The sequence below is a fragment of the Phoenix dactylifera genome, chromosome 2, assembly GCF_009389715.1.
Source record: "Phoenix dactylifera cultivar Barhee BC4 chromosome 2, palm_55x_up_171113_PBpolish2nd_filt_p, whole genome shotgun sequence".
Lineage (NCBI taxonomy): Eukaryota > Viridiplantae > Streptophyta > Magnoliopsida > Arecales > Arecaceae > Phoenix > Phoenix dactylifera.
In genome coordinates, this window is record NC_052393.1 from 22,540,715 (window position 1) to 22,559,688 (window position 18,974).

At 39.5% G+C, this 18,974-nt stretch overlaps 2 protein-coding genes across 7 annotated transcripts; one reads left to right on the top strand and one right to left on the bottom strand.

Annotated features, from left to right (window-relative positions):
* The first annotated feature begins 1,519 nt into the window (after positions 1 to 1,519).
* Positions 1,520 to 8,376, top strand: LOC103714141 (thioredoxin-like 3-3). The gene is made up of 3 exons (XM_008801297.4): positions 1,520 to 1,744; positions 1,840 to 1,865; positions 7,948 to 8,376. The coding sequence occupies exons 1-3, from the start codon at positions 1,595 to 1,597 to the stop codon at positions 8,165 to 8,167; spliced, it is 396 nt and encodes a 131-aa protein (XP_008799519.1). The 5' UTR covers positions 1,520 to 1,594; the 3' UTR covers positions 8,168 to 8,376.
* A 422-nt stretch (positions 8,377 to 8,798) lies between these two features.
* Positions 8,799 to 18,476, bottom strand: LOC103699033 (lysine-specific histone demethylase 1 homolog 3). Of its 6 annotated transcripts, none has more exons than XR_005510729.1 (3): positions 16,331 to 18,475; positions 11,133 to 11,974; positions 8,799 to 9,605 (listed from the first exon to the last, which is right to left on the bottom strand). XR_005510729.1 is itself a non-coding variant. In XM_008781074.3 (2 exons), the coding sequence occupies exons 1-2, from the start codon at positions 18,030 to 18,032 to the stop codon at positions 11,217 to 11,219; spliced, it is 2,460 nt and encodes an 819-aa protein (XP_008779296.2). In that variant the 5' UTR covers positions 18,033 to 18,476; the 3' UTR covers positions 10,816 to 11,216. The 6 variants fall into 6 exon arrangements, 1 of the variants encoding a protein (XP_008779296.2); XR_005510733.1 differs by lacking the exon at positions 8,799 to 9,605 and adding an exon at positions 9,968 to 10,235 and having other exon boundaries at positions 16,331 to 18,476; XR_005510732.1 differs by lacking the exon at positions 8,799 to 9,605 and adding an exon at positions 9,968 to 10,296 and having other exon boundaries at positions 16,331 to 18,476.
* Between the last annotated feature and the right edge of the window lie 498 nt (positions 18,477 to 18,974).

Here is an 18,974-nt window from a genome sequence, read left to right on the forward strand (position 1 = left end):
GGTAAAATACACCCTACGAAGCGCTATATGAGCAATATGGGGACCCTAGGTGTCCTGAGCTATCAAACGCCCGTAATCTAAGCCTGCCTGAGTGATCTCAGCTGTCTGTGCTCAGGTGCGCTCCACCACAAACCTCAGGGACAGACCGTGCTCGTCAAAAGTCCGAGCGTTCCTTGCCAGCTAAATCTGGTAAGCTATGCAAGTCGTTCCTATGGCCACTCGGCGCATCTAAGGGGTACTAGACCATCACCAGATAGCATGTATGAAAGAATCCCCCCAGCTCCAAACATCCTGCGACACCACAACAAATCTCCAGGCCCCCTTGCCCACACACACTGGAACAACACGTGATCCATCGTCTCGTCCACCCGGCATGCCGAACATTAGGGGGGAATGCTCATCCCTTGTCTGCTCAGCACTGATCTCGTCGGCAGGCGCTCCCAGGCCACCTTCCATAGGAATAAGGCAACCCCTCGGGTGGAGTCCAAATCTCCAAATCCAACCGCAATCCGGGCCCTGCACGTGCTCTTGCTGGATGGTCCGGAGAACATCCCCAACCCTAACACTGGCTCTGCATGACATGCTCCATACCCTGACATCCGAGCCCGCGGATCTCAGGACTGGTAGCGAGCGGACCCAATCTGCTAAGTGCCCACTAAACAACTGGCCAAGTCTGACACCGTCCCACTCCACCTCCCCAGGCCTGAGGAGTCACATACCTGGAGTCCGCCCGCCTCAACACTGATCATGGTTGGCTAGAGTCGCAACGAGAGTGCATCCATCCATGGATCCTCCACCACATCGATGCTTCGTCCATCGTCGATCAACCATCTAGTGTTCGCCACAGCAAATGGCAGATACCTCCTAATTTTTCGCCACATGTAGGAACATCTCCGGCTGCCCGATACCACCCCAGCAGTCCCCACACGACCATATCTCGCTGCCATGACTTGACTCTAAAAGTCCTATGGCTCAAGGATGAACCTCACCGCATGATGAGCAAGGAGCGCCTCATGCATGTCAAAAAAGAACTGCACCCCGAAGCCTCCCTCGCTCGGTAGTATACAGACTCTCTCCCAGGCCACCAAATGCACCTGATAGCCCCCTTCGTGCATATTTAGCTCCTGTTTAGAATGGAAGTCTACCGGATAATAATTACTCTGTAATCACTAGAAATTAAAATCATTCTGGACGCTAGGAAGGATAAAAGAAGTTAAAGAAAGAATTCAATTTAAGGGCGCTCTTGGTTGCTGAGGGAATCGTCCATTGCGCCTCTTCAGGAAGGCGGTAGAACAACGCATCTTTAAAGAAGAAGAAGAAGAGAGGGAGTGGGGAGACATGGGATTTTAGGCTAAGCAGCCACTCGAAGGTAATCGAGCCAGAAGCCGCGGAATTGATGGCCGTTTGGGCATTGGGCAACGGGCAGAGTTCAGGCTCCGATAAGAAAAAGAACGGGTCGGATCGGTCGAGTTGGAACCGAATCCGCTCCTGACCTGCTTGGGCTCGGGGCGGGTTCCTTTTTCCAGGAAGTTCGCTTCCGGAGCTCAAGCAGCAGTCGGCCAGCTTGGGTTAGAAGGGAGCGAGCGAGAGAGAGATGGGCGAGGAAGGAAAGGAGGAGGAGAAGAGAGGACTCGAGGGGACGGGCCTCAGCCTTCCCCCAAATCGCCACGGCAACCTCAGCAGCGCTTCCGGCGATACCCATCTCACGGAAATCCTCCATAACATCAGATCCTCTAAGGCTCCTGTAACTCCTCTCTCTCTCTCTCTCTCTCTCTCTCTCTCTCTCTCTCTAAAAATGCTGGTAAAATGTTCTAAATTGAATTATTTACCTGTTTGCAGGCAGTCATCAATTATGGTGCTTCTTGGTAAGCCACGGTCTCTCACACTCGTGTTTTGACTTCTAGGCCCTTTTCTTTGAACGATATTTATGTTTTTGTAGTTAAATTCTGATGTGGATTTAGTTTAGGCATGTTTTTGCATTTATTCTTGATTGGTGTCACGTTAGAAAGAGCAACTTCCTCTTACCAAGTTGATGATTGGGAATGTTTGTTTTGGTACATTATTTGCGTGTCTGCCATTGATTTGAATATGAGCCTGGACTTAATTATTGATTCTTATTCTGAGGTATACTAGTATAGAATCGAGAAAAAAATACAAAAATATGGTTATAAGATGATTATATGGAGTAAAGGTATAAACAGTATATGATTTGGATGTGTAGTTGTAATGATAAAATGATCTTGATTTGCAAATATGATGCCATCTCGCTTCAAAATGGCTGTCATATATAATGTGAGAATCGATGAATAGTTATTGAATTTGGGTGTTTGTTTGCTGATGAAGATGAATTAGTTCAAGGATTAATTATTTTGGCTTACAGCTCTTTGCTCGGTTGGCAACCATCTCCATAGAAGAGGTCTCAGATCAGACCTGAGCAGTGGTCAATAACCAGCATATTTCTCAAAAAAAAAATATAAGATATTTTGAAGAGTATAAGAACCATATGACTTTTTAATGAAGCACCATTTGGCTTGGGGAATTCCAGCTCTCTAGGCAGATTTTTGCTATTGATTTCAGTTCTGTCCCAATTTCTCTCTCTTTTTTGTGGATGACCGCTACTGTGGTGTATCTTGTTCGGCGCTTTAGCCTTTCCTCTGGCTTTAGCTGTTTTGGATAATTGGTGCAATTATCGAAATCTCTCTCAATGTTCAGATACCCAATGCTGTCAAGATGCTGTCTTGTATGGATCTAACAGTCTCATGTTTTTACTTGAGAAAACTATTCGACAGTTGCCCTTTTCTTTGTTTCTGTATCAAGAATTCCTACACATTGAGAGATCTGAACATTGTTGCTGCAGAACTTGGTTAGCGTGATCAGGCACTTGGCATGTGCTTTAGTTGTCGGATCATTTGACCACATGAGAAAAACCTAAAAGATGTTTACACTAACAAAACTAAGTTTGCTTAAGTGAATCTTCAAATATTAACAACTCGAACCTTTTTTTCTTCTGGAATTAGAGTTCTAGTGGTATAAATCATATAAGAAGACTGGGGGAGTATGCCGGTCCTTGTTAATCTTATATGATTGATTAAGTACTAATGCATCCTCCTCCTCCTCCTCCTCATCATCATCATCATCATTGCATCAAGAAACAACAAGGTTTTTAGACCTTCTTGGAGTGTTTCAAGAAAATATTAAGGTTTATGAAATACTTACATAATGCCTTCTCTCTATTTAATGCAAAAAAAGGAAGTTGAAGTATGAAAAAAGTGGAAAAAAAAGAGAACCCTTTAAGTTTTGTACAATGCAAGTGTCACATTATTTTATTGTATGCATTAATAGAATTCATGCAAGCACATTCATGGGAAGAAATGTCAAAATAAAGGTCCACAATTGTATATCCTTATTTATTTACCATTGTAATATAGGCTGTCGATAAGATGCATCCTGACAAAGTGGGCATAATTTGCTTCCCAAATTGGAAGTAGCTCATGGGGTAGTAGATTGCTTGCCTGGGACATCATGTCAACACATATTCTATCTTTGTATTTCTTTGAGGAGTCCACTACCGGAAGGTATAACTTATCACAGTGCTGTTAGCAATGAAATTTTCAACAAGCAGTTGCTTATAGATGTTTGATATTCTTGGTTGTAAAACTGAAGTCTTGTTTGAGTATTTAAGGCTGCCTCTTTTTTCAGAGAAAAGTAAACATGATTGTACTTTGTAAAAAGTTTTGATCATTGTTCAATAAGCTAAAGGAAAAATGTGTTGCCTTCTTCTACTATCCTGGTGGTGGGGATGCTTACATGTTCCATATTCTGGCTATGTTCTGAAAACTTGACTGTTTTGTGGAAAATTAGAAAAATGACAGTAAAGCAAAATGGTATGGCCAACCTGGGGAGGATGTATCAACTCAACTGAGCTGGTATCTAGGAAATTTGTAGTTTGAATATATCCTTTCAAAATTATATTGTGGCTGTGAAAAGCTTCACCTATGAGGAGAAGATTAGACAACGAACCCAATTGAAATACTAACATTATGTTGGCAGTCCACATGAGTGCTCATGAGATGCATACTTGATTCAAGAACTAAAGTGATTGCCCTTGCATACTGTGTATATGATACTTACTGAACCAGCTAGTTACTGGCACATCATAGTAATGTCAACCTGTGAAATCATCCAACTTTAAACTTGTGCCTGACCATCCTTAATAGCTTTGTTTCTTCTCGAGTAGTATGGAACTTTTCTTTATTGATTTTTTAAGGATCTTTTTCAAGCACAATAAGTTTGGGTGATAGGTTAGACTTAACAATGACAAAAGTTCATCTCTTATTGTGTTGGAAAAGAGGTTAAAAAACAAGGTAACATAAGCAAAATATTATTGGGGTACATAAACTTGTTATTATTTCGGCGATAGTGTAAAACTAGCATTCACCCAGCACAATGTGCAGAATCTTGGGGGGTTTGGGAGGAACACATTAGCTTGTTTGCCAATTCTAGTATGAAAAAACTATAGGAATACCAAGAACTATGGAAATTCTATGCATTATCCATTTACTAGAATGCTGGAGGAAAACAAAAAGAAACATTGTTGCTTATCATACATGATGAGAAACAACTATGAATATAAAGTTTATTAACAAACATCTAAAGAAAATAAGATAGAAAAGAAAGTAAAAGAAAGTAGGAGAGTATGAGCTATTCTTAAAGGCATCTTCTGAATATATGGTTATCTTCATCTAATGACTATTAAGGTCATGATCATTTGATAGCCGCACAGATTTCGGCAATATCTGGCCATTATCATTTAACTATTAAGTGACTTTGGCTCTTCTTGAAAATTTTATTTGCATCAGTTTTTCTTTCTTTCCAATCAGTTCAGCAGATTAGTGATTCCCATAATAATCCTGCAAAGAGAATCAAAAGAAAATAGAAAAGGAAGTGAAAATATTAGATGTAAGAATAGACATGAAAAACTGCTTAAAAAGATAGATCATAATATACCTGAATAAAGTGAAAAAAAAGTATAGGAATTAAAGTAGAACAGGATAGAAATGTATGAACCTCTGCAAGTATAACATTTTGATCACTGATTAGATATAACCATTACCAAAACTATTTCATGGAGCCCTCAAAAATTCAATACTTTATGTGACACAACCTTTTTCATCATCATGATATTAGCAGATAAGATTATTACTTGATCACTAGTCACATGGTTTGGGTTCCATAAATTGGTTTCCAAGCATTTCCTGATGAAGGTTTTATAGACCTTTTGTTTCCAGCAATGCCCAAGCTTGCGTGCTAGTATAATCATGGAAATAACTTCCCATTCTCATAAAAACAACTATCAACAGCTAAAAAGAAAAGGTAAGGGATGGAGGGGGGAAAATATTGGTGCTTATAGGTTGAAAGATGCACCTTGTGCAATCTAATGATCCACATTTGGATTGTGGAATGTGTTTCAATTAGAGCGTCTGAATGGAACATCGTATTTAACCCTCTTCAGTTGCTCTAAATCATGTACGTCATAAGAAGGTTAACTGGTGAAGAAATATTAAACTTTTTACTCTATATGTTATGTGGCATGTGATTTGAAATGACTGGAACTCAAACAACTTCAAGGATAAGGCAAATGGTGAAGGGAAGATTTTCTCTGAAATCCATATGCTGTTATTTTTTGGTTGAAGAAAAGTTTAATTTGCTTTAGGTTTTTGGTCTTGTTCTTCTGCCATCTTTAGTGCAGGACTTGCTTTATCTCTTGCTTTATGATTTTTAATATTTTCTGAGTTCGCATTTAATTCAAGGGAAGGAAATTGCACACAATAGTCTATACCTTCAAGCATGTGTATGTTTTGCCTTTCTGACTTCAAGTGGATGGATATGCTGAGCCAGCCGTTAATGGAAGTTTAAATCCATTGTGGGGTTTCTTGATTTTTTTTTGTTGTTGTTTTTGTTTTAACTAGCAAGTACCTTGTGTTTTGATGTTCCAAATTCAAATTCTCTTTTCATGTTTATACATCATGATACTAGATCCTGAGGTCTAACAGACTCACTTATCCCTCCATAACCTAGCCACGATTACTTGTTCCTACTCTTTTATTCAGCTTGATGGAACATTTATTTTGTCAGTCATTCCTATTATGAACTTTCTCTGTTGTTTGACATATTGTTTTAGCCATCAACTGTTATTGGTTGAGACTTATGTGCTGCAGTTCCTTGCTTTCAAGGTCTCATTTCATGAGTTCCAAAACTTGTATTGTCTCCTTAATCACTGAAGGATGAACACATGTCAGTGGCATGCCAGCCCAGTACTCCTGTAGTAATTCCGTGTTGTGTTTCACTATATCAGTGCTCGGCAAACACTGTTATTGGCAGCATGCAAAGTACCAGCATGCACAGCCAGTAGCATGCCAATGTCGCATGCCAGCAAGGCATATGTACTGCACCATGCTATGCTTTGCCAACTGGCACTTTAAATCCATAATTATAACCATCATGCCCCTTGTTATCTTGATTCCACGTTCTCTGTCTATGTCGGTGTTGATGGTCCATTATACCAATTGAAGTGGTGATATATAGATTTTGCACTCATGCAATAGCAGCGGCACTATCATATATCTAAAGAAGACAGTGGAGCATGTCTGCTGCATTGTCGCCAATGTGCTTAAATTGTCATAGTTTAGTTTTAAAAAACATAGACATGTACACACAGGCGTTCATTCACATGTACAAACACTTGCATGCACATGACATTGGCACATGCGCCCAAGCCCCAATTCAAGAGTATTTAGATGTTTTCTTCTAAACATAATGCCATGATATATATTATGTAATGCTTAAGCATCATAATAATCTTTTGCACCTGTTCTTTCATCCTTCTCCCAACATAAATCCTCTGACCCTGATCCAAATCCTTTTGCTTAAGCCCCTAACTGCAGCAAATTTGGGGTGAGCATATTCTACTACTGGGTTCCTGTAATAATCTGAGCATATAACTTTTGGAAAGAGGTGTCAAGCAAGCATTCCAATGTGTTTCTTAGAAGTGGCTTATTTTGAAAGGAAATAGATCTCACTCTGCCATTTTATAAGCATTTCAGCAAAACTGAGCCTTGAGAAACCATTAATATGACTGACATCATTAAGACAATTTGCAATCTTGAAAGTGGAAATATGTTGCATAGTATATTTAAATGGGAAGGTTATTTATTTTAGTTCAAAATATTTATTAAGCTATTCAGATTTTGCATCTGTAGTTTGGTCATAAGTGTGTGATGCATATTGCCATTTATTGTTGGATTGTTGTATGCCATGAATTTGGATTTTGTATATAATGCTTTCTCGACTCGAAGAGTATGCTATCTGTACTTGATGTCAATTTCAAGTTATGGCCTGTATTTCTTTTGCATCAATCACAAAGTTCTGCATCTTGAAAAAGAAACCTACATACTATTCCATACACAAAGGAACTCTCAAATTTATGCATTAAGGCATGCATATGGATTTCGGTTGTGTTCTTTGGAGGTAAATACAGCCTGTCTTAGAAGTCAAGTGTTTTGTGAAGTGGGATATTCAGGACACCGAATAAAAGTCTCAAAAAATGAACTTGTGGTCAACTTCTGAAAGAATACTGAACTTGATGTGAAAAAAAAAAGAGCTGCAGAAGTTTGTCTTCATGTAGGGAGAATCGATTTGGTGATGGTTGACAGAATGCTCACATATTTGGGAACAAGAGGCATTGATATCGGGAAAAAGAAATGTTTCAAGACTGACACAGTAGGGAAAGGAGGAAGGCACTTCGATTTGTCATGCATGACACTGACAATTTAATATGACTGAGACTTCTGCAAACCTTAGTTCTGTGTCATTGTTTCTTTTGGTATAATGAGATAAGAAAATACACATGCTAAACTACGATTTATATTTATCTTGACATGTTTTCAGGTGCCGTGTATGCAGCCAGATCCTTCCTGCATTCTGCCAGTTAAGCAATGAATTCAAAAAGCTTTCTTTCATCTATGCTGATATCGATGAATGCCCTGAAACAACACAGAGTATACGGTACACCCCAACTTTCCATTTTTATCGTGATGGAGAACGGGTCGACGAGATGCTTGGCGCAGGAGAAGAGAGGCTGCATGATCGGCTCTGGTTGCACTCTTAAGAATGAATGCCATAATGTATAAAGTTTGAGTACCATCCTTTGTGGACCATCTAATTTTGTACCTCAATATATGTTTTTCTTCTTAAATGCTTATATTGCTGAAATGCTCGATGTTTTAAGTAAGACTTATGGGTGCGGACAAGTGCATCAAATCCTGTGAGTTGCAGCTTAGTTATACAATCTATGAATGATTACAGATGAATTCTTTATTTGGATTGTTATAGCATTTATAGGCTGAACCTGTTTAGATATACTGCCGAAAGTCTGAAATATTGACAAATTTTATTGTTGGCTTTGTCCTCCAGAAAGTTATTCTTGTCTCTCCTTGTTCAAGGAAATCGTCCAAGTCACCCCCGGCAAAAGGGTTTAGGGGGCTACACCAGGTATTCACATAGCACGCATCATGTCATGAAGTTGATTCATAATTTTATTAAGTGCCAGCATGGCTTGCAAGTTAGTGCTCGTCTCCTAATTGAGGTGGGTAATTTTTCATGCAATGCTGTTTGATACGATCAAGCATGCAGTAGATGGGTAGTTATGAGGCTTGGTTCATATAGCAGGTGGGAAATAGCAAATTCAGGTCACTAGATGGGGAGGCCAGCTTAAGTTATTATCAAGTTGCATACAGATCAAATGAAACTTTTCCATATGATGCTAATTGATCAGAAATTGTTCCGACTTCTGAGACATGAAAGAGGATGAGAAATTGCTAATGTCTGCAGTAGCGCAGAAAGCATATGCACGAACCTGGATAATCAACTGGGACAGATGACACAAAAAAAGAAACCAGTGAGGGGAATCTGGATCTGAAAGACATGTTCAACAACTCAACTCCTTTGGGCTTATAACTTGACCTGGGAGGCGTATATATCAGAAGAAAACCATTGAAAAAAAAGTGAGGCTACAGTTGCAGACATTTCAGAAATGCAGGCTATAATCTAATTGGTTTGTTGATCATGACCAGCAATCGGGTGTAGTACACATGGTATCCAGCCATCCAGGTCCATCAAATGTCTAGATTTCAAAGAACAAGCTGATATGCATTCCGTATAGTGCCGTGGCATCAGATCTCTGGATTTCGGAATTTTGTTGACCCACCCTCTGAAATACGTCTGTCTTCTACACTCAGAGAGAGAGAGAGAGAGAGAGAGAGAGAGAGAGAGAAGAAATACGTTTGTATTTATCTCTTCTCTGATCTGCATAGAATTTTATATTGGATTGAGTTTATTTCTGAAGCTCCCTCCTTTCCCTTGATCTGCAGAGCATTCCATATCCAATTGTATTTATTTCCATATTAATATCTGCTTTCCACGCATACAATTTGTACGAGCTATAAGAATTCGAAAAAGTTGCCTGCCACAAAAGAAGCCAAGCTTACATGGATACTTAAATCCCCCATTGCTGGTACGTTTGGATGCCCTCCTAACATTGTCACGAGCTGCAACATGATAAACAAGGTTTGAAGACTTCAAAGAGAAAAATCGAACATTTCATAGAGAAAAAAGCATATATAAGAAACTTTTTTATTTAACAAATTTCACGAATCCTAAATAGAATACCCTAATTTGCTTTTTGGCAATGCCTGGTAGCAATGTATATATGTAATCAATTGTGGCCAACTAACCCTGTAAACTAGTTATAGATTGTGTAAGATAAAAATCTGTTATCATCTCGAATCAGTACAGATGTCGAACTCCCCAACTTAACATCATGAGACTTCTGACTAGGTTGATAAATGAACTTTCATTGAGACAAGCCTTGATATATGAAAAGAAAGACATTACCAGAAACAAAAAGGTATTAGATTCTTAGAAAGTCAATAACCGCTTCTATTAACTTATGGTTATCATCCTTTGCAGGTTTATACAAGTACCAGCTTCAATGCCTCTTATGTGCCAATGCAGAACAAAGCATGCTGTTGAACAAAATATAAATCTTAACAAGCAGCTTCAACTTCCAAAAGACCTATGACTTGGTTTCAACTGAGCAATTAGAAATAGCATCTGATAGGTGGAGATGCCTGTTAGAGCTTTCAACAATCCAATCTCATTGACGATCTTCACATTGGCTGCAAGTGAAAAACTATGCTTCATGTGCTGGAAGCAACCGGCTAGAAGTTAAGAATTTGACTGTAACATCCTATGCAAAAATGACAATTGTATTTTGGTGAATAACGTGAGGAATCAAAGCAGAAGAAGAGCTAACAGAAGCTTGATCGAACAAAGTATCCAAAAGTTGGTTCAAACCTGAAAATGCAAAGGGCTTGTTTTTTGGCAGAAAGATAATCATAAGAAGATTGTTAGTAATTCAAACATGAATATGATTTATCAACAAGGCAGCATCATTAAAATCATCTCATGTTATGTCATAAGAGTGCATAACGGATAATCTGTTTTCTATTTGACGGCGGCATAATGGATACTCTATACAGAGGAAAAGGAGTATTAGTGGGAAATGATATGCACTAAGATTGAATGAATAAATGTGTGAGGAAAACACGAGTGCATGAAAAGGAGAAAAGAAAAGGTGATGTTAGCCCATGAAGCATACAGCCATCCATCCTTGTTATTAAAGCACGGAGTTTATGATTGGTGAGATTCAAAATCTAAGGCCATGAAAATGCATTCCACTTAACAAGCTAAATGTACTATAAGCATAAAAAATAGACAAAAATCATGAATAAAGACATTTTGTTCTTTTCAAGTCAAGAAATTTCCATATATAGATCTGACACAGATGTAATAACTGCTGGGTTCCGCTCTCCTTAAAAAATAAAAAAGGAAAAAAGGAAAACAAAAATTGAATTTGACAAAGATATTTCTGGAAACAGCGACTAGCTTCATTCAGCATTTTCATCTATTAGAATTACAGACTGTGAAACAACTCCAAACTCTACCTGAACAAGAGGGAGCATCAGAAAATATGATAAAGAATGTAAATTTCTTTTGGAAGCTACTGCACTTACCAGCAAAACCTAAGAGAGATCAGCTTAGCTTGTCCGATGATGATTCTGTTCGTAAGTGATGAAACTCTTGTTCATGTATGTCATTCAGTCTAATGAAGCTGAATTGGTTCTATGGTTGCCCCTCTCAGCCTTGATGGAAGCAATAACAGAATCAGCCGCTGGACCCAGACCTCTTCTACCAACCAACTTTATGCCAAGCTTTTCACACAGATAATGTAGCCTCATCTCATCCCCTCCTCTCACCTCTCTTAACTCCATAGCCTGTTGCCGGGATAACAATGTGTAGACATGAAGCTGCTGCTGCTGATTATAATGTGATTGGAGCTGCTGAAATAGCAACTTATTTGAATGTTGTTGGTCTGCTTTTGTTCCCTCATTACTACTCTTCTTTCTTGGACCACCTAATGCAACTCTTAAGATTGCTGTAGATTTGGGATCAGATGATTTGCGGCCAAAAATAACAGAAAAGCTTCCAAATTCTATATCAGGTTCCCTAAACAAATCTGCTAGGAGTGCAGCACATGCCTGAGTGTTCTTTGATGGGCTCCTTTCCGCTTTTATTTGCAATGCTCGAGCATTAGCATGGTGAGCCATATTAGCAGCTTCTCGCAGGCCACTAATGAAAGCACCATGCATGGTTGCAGGGTAACGCCTCGTGGTGGCCTCACCAGCAAAAAAGAGCCGCCCATCTCCAACACTTTCTGCTAAAATATCATAGTCATCTCCAGATGCTCCCACAGAAACATGAGAATAGGAACCTAAACTGAAGGAGTCAGTACCCCATCTAGTGCAAACACTTTGGAGAGGGTCTGGAACTTCAATTCCTTGTGGTTCATAGATACCTGTTCACAAAGTCCATAATTAGAAAGCAGTTACCATTTTAAAAAATTACAACTACCAAATTAGAGAAATACTAGCAAAATTGCCAACTGAAAAAGAAAAGGGAAAAGACACCTTGTACACTGGGAATTATTTATCTCAATAAGCATTATCTAGAAAGATTTTCATTTATAGAGAAAATATTATACATCAAGCATGGTTAGTGATTTCACTCTCATGGTCCAATATATACTTCAAATACTGCTTAAGACACATCCACTTATTGCCTATTTTCTAACTTAACGCAAACAGAGAATCCTTAGTTCTGTAGGGAGGAAGGCTAAATAGTGAAGCATATCAAAAAGTCAACTTGCAGAATGATCACTAAGTACCAAAGAAACAAGCCCAAGTGTCTAAAGTAAGGAAGGACTTCCTGGATACCCTGGGTAAAGAGCTATTATCAAAGACTAAAGAAACCCCAAACATCAGCCACAAGTAAACCCCAAAGGTGCAAGCACTGGCGACCTACAAGCAACAAGGCATTAAATAAACCTGGATACAGTAAGAAGTCTAAGGATAGTGAGAAGTGAGAACTGAAATCATGTAAAAGCTCATCTGCCAAAACAGCATCATAGTATTTGACTAAGAGTACATATTGTCAGACTACAGTGCTCTCTTGAAATTCAACCTCCTTCAGATAGTCAAAGAATTCAAACAAATTCACAAATTTTCTGTCCACAAAGAACTGACAAAGGATTGAATACCAAATATACAAGAGCTAGGATTCCATATAACAGTTTAACCTTCTATCAGAATGAAATTAAAGGCGAACTTTAAGCATGGAAGAATTCAAATCACCATCTATCTATCTGAAATATATGCCACCAACTTATCCCATCCTTCGTAGCAGAAAGCATCTAGTAGGAGGCCACACCCACTTCCTATGTGCTTTTCTTCAAAATTTGTTTGAAAGATCCACTTTCTTGCACCCAACTTCTGCATGCTCTTGCTTCAGCTAACAAAAATCTCACCTTATATCAGAACCTACCTATAGAATTCCCACAGCTGAGGAATTCCAAAAAGCTAAAAAGGCATCAGAATCTATATACTAAGTTCTATCATCCAGTGATAATATACCTTGCCACATTTCAATAAAGAGACTTGTCATTCTTGTTTAGCCTTCTAAAGCAATCCCAGAAGGGCTAAGTTTAATTTCAAATAGGATTTACAAACATCCCCAATTCAGTATACATACTTCTTGCAATTCGATAGATGTCCTATATTTAAGAAGAGATAGCTCAACCCCAAGAGATAGCTTTAGCTTCAAACAATGATCATCAGGATAGGCTCGTATCATCCATATTGTGACAGAAGAATCTAAAAGAAGACCTACATAGTCAAAAGGAACCATTATTGACTTTCAAGCCCAAACAATGACATCATCTTGCAACATTTTGCCTTTGAAACTGCCATATAAAAATGACTATCATCCAGTCTGCCACCTCAGAAAAAGCCTGTTTTTTGGCAACATATCAAGCATAAAATTACATCGAAGAAAATGGCAAGACTTCTCAGAACAAGATAACTTGAGCTCCTTAACTTCAACATAGTGTAGAAACACTTGTAAGCTATGTAAAAGCATCTATTCCCACATTATAACTAGGATTACAAAATAAGCAACATTTAAATTTTATGCCACTGAAGATGTCAAGTCCCGACTATCCTAGGATTAAAACAACCTTCTTAAAATGCTCTTCAATATGTACCTGAAAAGCTTTCACTCTTTTGTTATGTTTGCAGGTCCAGCATTTCATAAGTGCTCATTTTATGGTCTTCCTAAGTATCATATATTTAAATAAACAAGCCTCTGTGGCTCTGCCAACAACCTTGGAGCTTAACTTTCCAATCAATACAGAGTTAAACTTGACAAAATATAATTGACAAAGTTATACTTGTTAGGAGAACATAATTTCTTGCAGCTATGAGTGACTATCCGTTTAGGTAGGAGTCAATTAAATGCAGAGCAACCCACAGTATACCCTAGTTAAAACATCCTCTTGATCATCCAAACCCCTTGCCTTGGAAAGGGTTGTTCCTATCTCTCTCCTTCCTTTCGTTGCTTCTGGATGATAGTTAGCTAATTGGTCAGAGAACGACGAATTTTCCATCTCCATGGGAAAATGCTTCTAATTTGCTCATCTGTTTAAATGATGATATATAAATTGATCTAAGCACTTAGCCAGTACTTAACATTTTTAATCATTAGTCTAATTAATAAAAGTGTCTGAAATACTAGACAACACAATGCAGTGATTCGGTCATGTTTTCATTTTATTTAGTATTGCTACATTTCAGCACATCCATAACCATGAGTCTGGTACGTAACTACATCTAAGAATGCTAAGTATATGGAAATTTGTCTGACATTCTAGATGCATCTACTCTAGCTTACTCTCATAGTAAGCAGTCTGTTCCTTTTTTCATATCAAAGTATCAATGAAGAGAGCTCATTCCACCCAATTGTTGTTTCACCAAATCATGTTCCTTGACACACTTTATCTTCTTTTTTTTGTTTTTCATTTTTTCCCTTTAAGCTCTTTTTTACGAATTATTTATCTTGAACATCCAACTAAATCTCCTTTTCCTTTTTCCCCCATCAATTTTATCATTGTCTTCATATATCTAACATATTTAAATTGCCATCTCTCATTACAATTGAACTGATAACGTTTTGGCCCAAATCCAGTAGAAAAAGTAACACAATTCATCAAGCAATTGTACTTAATCTTGACTGAAATAGATTTATTATATATTATCATGTACTTCTAATAATTATTGAGTGATTACATATAGAATGGCTTGGTTCAAACTTCAAACATCTCAAACTTTTAAACCACTTTATCATTCAATATTCAACTTAATCACATAGAATCATTTAAGGGATTAAGATCTAAGAGCACGTAAATCAATATTTGGGATCTTGAGTATAAAATGATCTTGATGAGTACGAACAACACAAATTCATTTTGTTAATGTTAGAAGTCACTTGTCATAAATTTCACCATTCATGATGCAGTATTTCCACTTCTCAGGGCAATAATTTTACCAACATAAACAATAGCCCCCCTTTCCTCCCAAGAAAAGGCATGTCCCTAGTACAAACTACAAATCCAAATAGGAAGGAGTGGGATGATGGTTGTTGAAGCGTTGGCATTTCGACATGGTGATACCCACATGTCCATATTGGATACACTCAAGACCAGAGTGCAATATACCCACAGATGTGTTGTATGCCACAGACTCATTTTACTCTCTAGCAGCTCAGCTATCACCTTCAGGAAGTATCATACTAGCACACTAGCTCCAATTCTTTGTGAACAAATTCAATAATCTGCAACAGTATCTTTGTGGAGGACAAACTAAATGCCACAATTTCAAAAGTAGTTCTGTCCATGGCTGGACATCCCCTTCATATTATATTAAAAAGCTTCCAACTTTAGAGAGATCATCAAAGCTATTTCTATGTCAAATGGTTTATGAAGGCTGATCTACCTATCAACAACTCCACAATGGAAATTGCTAGCAAAGATTCCTGCAACTCTAAGCCATCATGATTGTCTCTTACTCACCAATTTCCATATTCCCCCATATGTTGTGCAGGCTTCTATATAAAAGGACAACTCCAATCAACCAACATAAAAGACAAAGTTAGGAAGGAGAACTAGAGAGACCACTATCATGCAACCCCAAGATTATTTTGACAAGATAGTTCTTGATATAGAATATATGGACTTATTTGAAGCCTCCAACTCAACAACAATGTGAAAATGCCCCACAACATTCCAGTGCACTCTTCTTCATCTCCAAAATATCTCATGGAAACATAATTGCACACCCAAATACACCCTTGAAGAACCTCCTCCACCAAGATAAGTCAATATTTTACCCTAAATTAATAGAAGAGCAGGAACATCCTTGAAGAAACCTTGATAATACACATGGCAAGGGTTTTCATCTTCCAAGAACATCATATCCAATTTATCTATAGTAGCTTCAATAGAAGGAAAATCTCGATTATTTTTCAAAATGACCATAAAGAACTGAACATCATATCCAAAAAACAATTAATTGGTTTCATAAGTATATATTTCAAGTTAATAAGGAATGCTAATGCAATTATGTCCACTTTTGTAGTTAGTTCACAATAGGAGGCACAAACACGTAAACCGTAAAACAGATGTGCACATTGTGACATGTTAATCCAAATTTAAGGAGATAAGATCCTTCATAATTACCAGACTTGTCAGAACAACTTAATAGTCATAACCGTAATTAAAAATATCAAAGAGAACTAAGGAGAAAAGGAAAAAGAGATTTACCCCTTAGAATCTGAAGAACCACTGTCACAGCATCTGTTGGAGGCATACTTTCAAAGTTGTGTGCTGCTTCCCCTGCAACCAATGCAATTAAGAGTGGACCACCAGCTACCGTAGCATAACTATAGAATAAAAAGAACTCCCCTCGACGACTTGAAACATCTGACAAATGCCCAAATGTATCGAGGTCTGTGCTCCAGAAAACATAAGGGAATAGCATGGCAACCTTATTCAACAAGCCAAATCCCAACCTCTTTATGCCATCAAGCTTCCTCTGAGGCAGCTCCGGTACAAATTTTATGGACCCATTCTTCAAAACTCCTAGTGGTACTGTGCACAATGCCATATCCCCCTCATAAACCTGCCCCCCCGCAACAACCTGCACTCCATCCCCACCATAACGGATCGTATGCACTGTCTTCTCATAAATGATCGGAACATTCTCAGCAAGAGCCTGAATCAACCGTCCATTCCCTCCAGGCAAGAAGCAGTGGTCACCACCCATATCATATGGATCGTCCTGGTCCCAAAATGCTAGCGAAAGCTTGGAGAGAAGCCCGGCATTTGCATACTCCAGATTCGCCAAGTGCCAATTGAACAATTGCATCTCTTCTTCAGTCACGGCATCTCCGTACACTTGCCGGAAGGTCTCCAGAGCAGCCCCTAGTGACACATCCATAGCAACCTCTCCCATACACTGCCTCAGCCGGCTCGCCTTGTCCAACAGCCGGTTGAAGGCATTCTCCACCTTGATATCTATCTCCTGTTTCACTGGCTCGCCATCGGGCCTATACAAGGGACACTTATCTCTGATCTTATGGAGTGTTGAACCAAGCTGTTTGGCAATGATCCCGAGCGGGTTTCCGAGGGTCCCTGTTAAAACACTCCCACCCAACTCAGCAGCAGCAAACTTGTTAGACCCCTCCAATCTCTTTGTATACACTCTCCCCCCACACCTCTTCCTCCCCTCCAAGACGACGACTTTAAATCCAAATATCATCAGTTGCCTCGCGGCAGCCAACCCCGCCAGCCCAGCTCCGATGATAATCACATTTGGCCTGGTCGGCTCTGCCGGAATCTTCTCTTTGATCGCTGGAGCGATCCCGAAGTTCACGTACCCATGCGAAACAAGGAAATTGTATGCCGAATTCAAGAGGGTCTCGCAGTGGGGCGGGATCGAAAAGGAACAGATCTCCTTGGTGAGCCAATTGGAGACGTTCTCGCGCCATTTGGAGAGGATGTGGTTGCGGATGAGGATGTAGTTAACCTGCTCGATGCCGCCGATGGAGGAAACGACGCCGGCCTCGATCTCCTCCTCGGTGAGGGAGTCGGCGGGGAAGCCGGCGGTGAGGGCGGTCAGGGCCTCGGTGGTGGCCTCCTTGTTGATGACGATGATCTCCTCGGAGATATCGGCGGCGGGGTTGGGGTTTTCAGGCAGGTTCTTGATGGGATTGGGGTCGCCGGGAAGCAGCGGAGGGGGAAGAGAAGGGGGAGGGGGAGTGGGGTGAAGGGAGGGAAGCTGGGAGGCCTTGCGGCGGACGCCGGTGCGCTTGCGCTTGCCTTGGAAGGAGATTTGGATGTGGAAGTTAGAATCAGGGTTAGGGTCCGGATTAGGGTTAGGGTTTGGTTGAGGGAAGAAAGAAGGGATTTGGGAGAGGGAGGTGGGGAGAGGAGGGAGAGGATCTGGAGGAGTTTGGTCGCACATTTTTTTCTCTGCTACCGTCTGTCGTTCTTTTCTTCTTCTTTCTTCTTGATCGCTACTGTTATGAGGAGGGCTTTCGTCGGGGAGGATCCCAAGAATCAGCGGTGGTTGGGGCGGAAGAAAGGAGTCGGCCAGTGAAGTGGCTGAGCTCGGGCCGCTTCCCCGGCATTATTCCGTTGCCGTCGCCGGATAGGATTCACGCAGCCGCCGGAATCCGGTTCCCAGAAACAGCAAAGACGGGAAGGTTACTACTTTGCCAGTGCCGTTGGGGTTTTACGATTTTATCTGTTCACAAAATCGAATCTATATTTTAACAAATAAAATTTATGTTGGGATCCAAAGGAAAAATTCATGGATTTACCTGTCAACTCTACCCAACCTACAAATCCACGTGTCTCGTTTGGGACCAAATTAGATTTGAGCAATGCAGGTCGACCATCTTGATCCCAAAATGGGATGGGATTAATGTTTAGGAGTGTCATTTTTCAAATTGTCACTGCTTACTCATGGGCTGGTCACATATATCACACATCCAAACACAAGTTTTGATTATAAACCAGCATTAGCATCCCCGCTCATCCTTCACTTGTTACTAGATTATTATCTTACCTTACATATTGGTTGCTTCAGCATCTACTAATTTAACACCTATGTATTAGATTCTATTATTATGAGGATTCATGCGGTGTGTGTTTAGTCTTACATTGATTATTCGCTGAATAGATTTTACGTAATTATGCAAGATTAAGAAATTCAAATAATATCTTCTAACTAATTTTTAGGATAAAGTTTTGGTTCGTAGAATAAAAAAATACTGCAGCACAGACTCATTTGGGTTGGCCACAAGCCGATTGTGATATTTGTAAGATTCTGAGTTGTTACAATTATCTTGATTAATAGAAACCTATATAATTCATTAAGCATTTGTAGGATTTTGAGTTGTTG

What these genes read in the sequence shown, in the direction of transcription:
- LOC103714141 (XM_008801297.4), top strand. Translation starts at nt 1,595, where the DNA reads ATGGGCGAGGAAGGAAAGGAGGAGGAGAAGAGAGGACTCGAGGGGACG. An exon ending in TCAGATCCTCTAAGGCTCCT is followed by an intron (nt 1,745 to 1,839) that starts GTAACTCCTCTC and finishes ACCTGTTTGCAG; the next exon opens with GCAGTCATCAATTATGGTGC. An exon ending in ATCAATTATGGTGCTTCTTG is followed by an intron (nt 1,866 to 7,947) that starts GTAAGCCACGGT and finishes ACATGTTTTCAG; the next exon opens with GTGCCGTGTATGCAGCCAGA.
- LOC103699033 (XM_008781074.3), bottom strand. Translation starts at nt 18,032, where the DNA reads ATGTGCGACCAAACTCCTCCAGATCCTCTCCCTCCTCTCCCCACCTCC. An exon ending in GGTTCTTCAGATTCTAAGGG is followed by an intron (nt 11,975 to 16,330) that starts GTAAATCTCTTT and finishes CTTTGTGAACAG; the next exon opens with GTATCTATGAACCACAAGGA.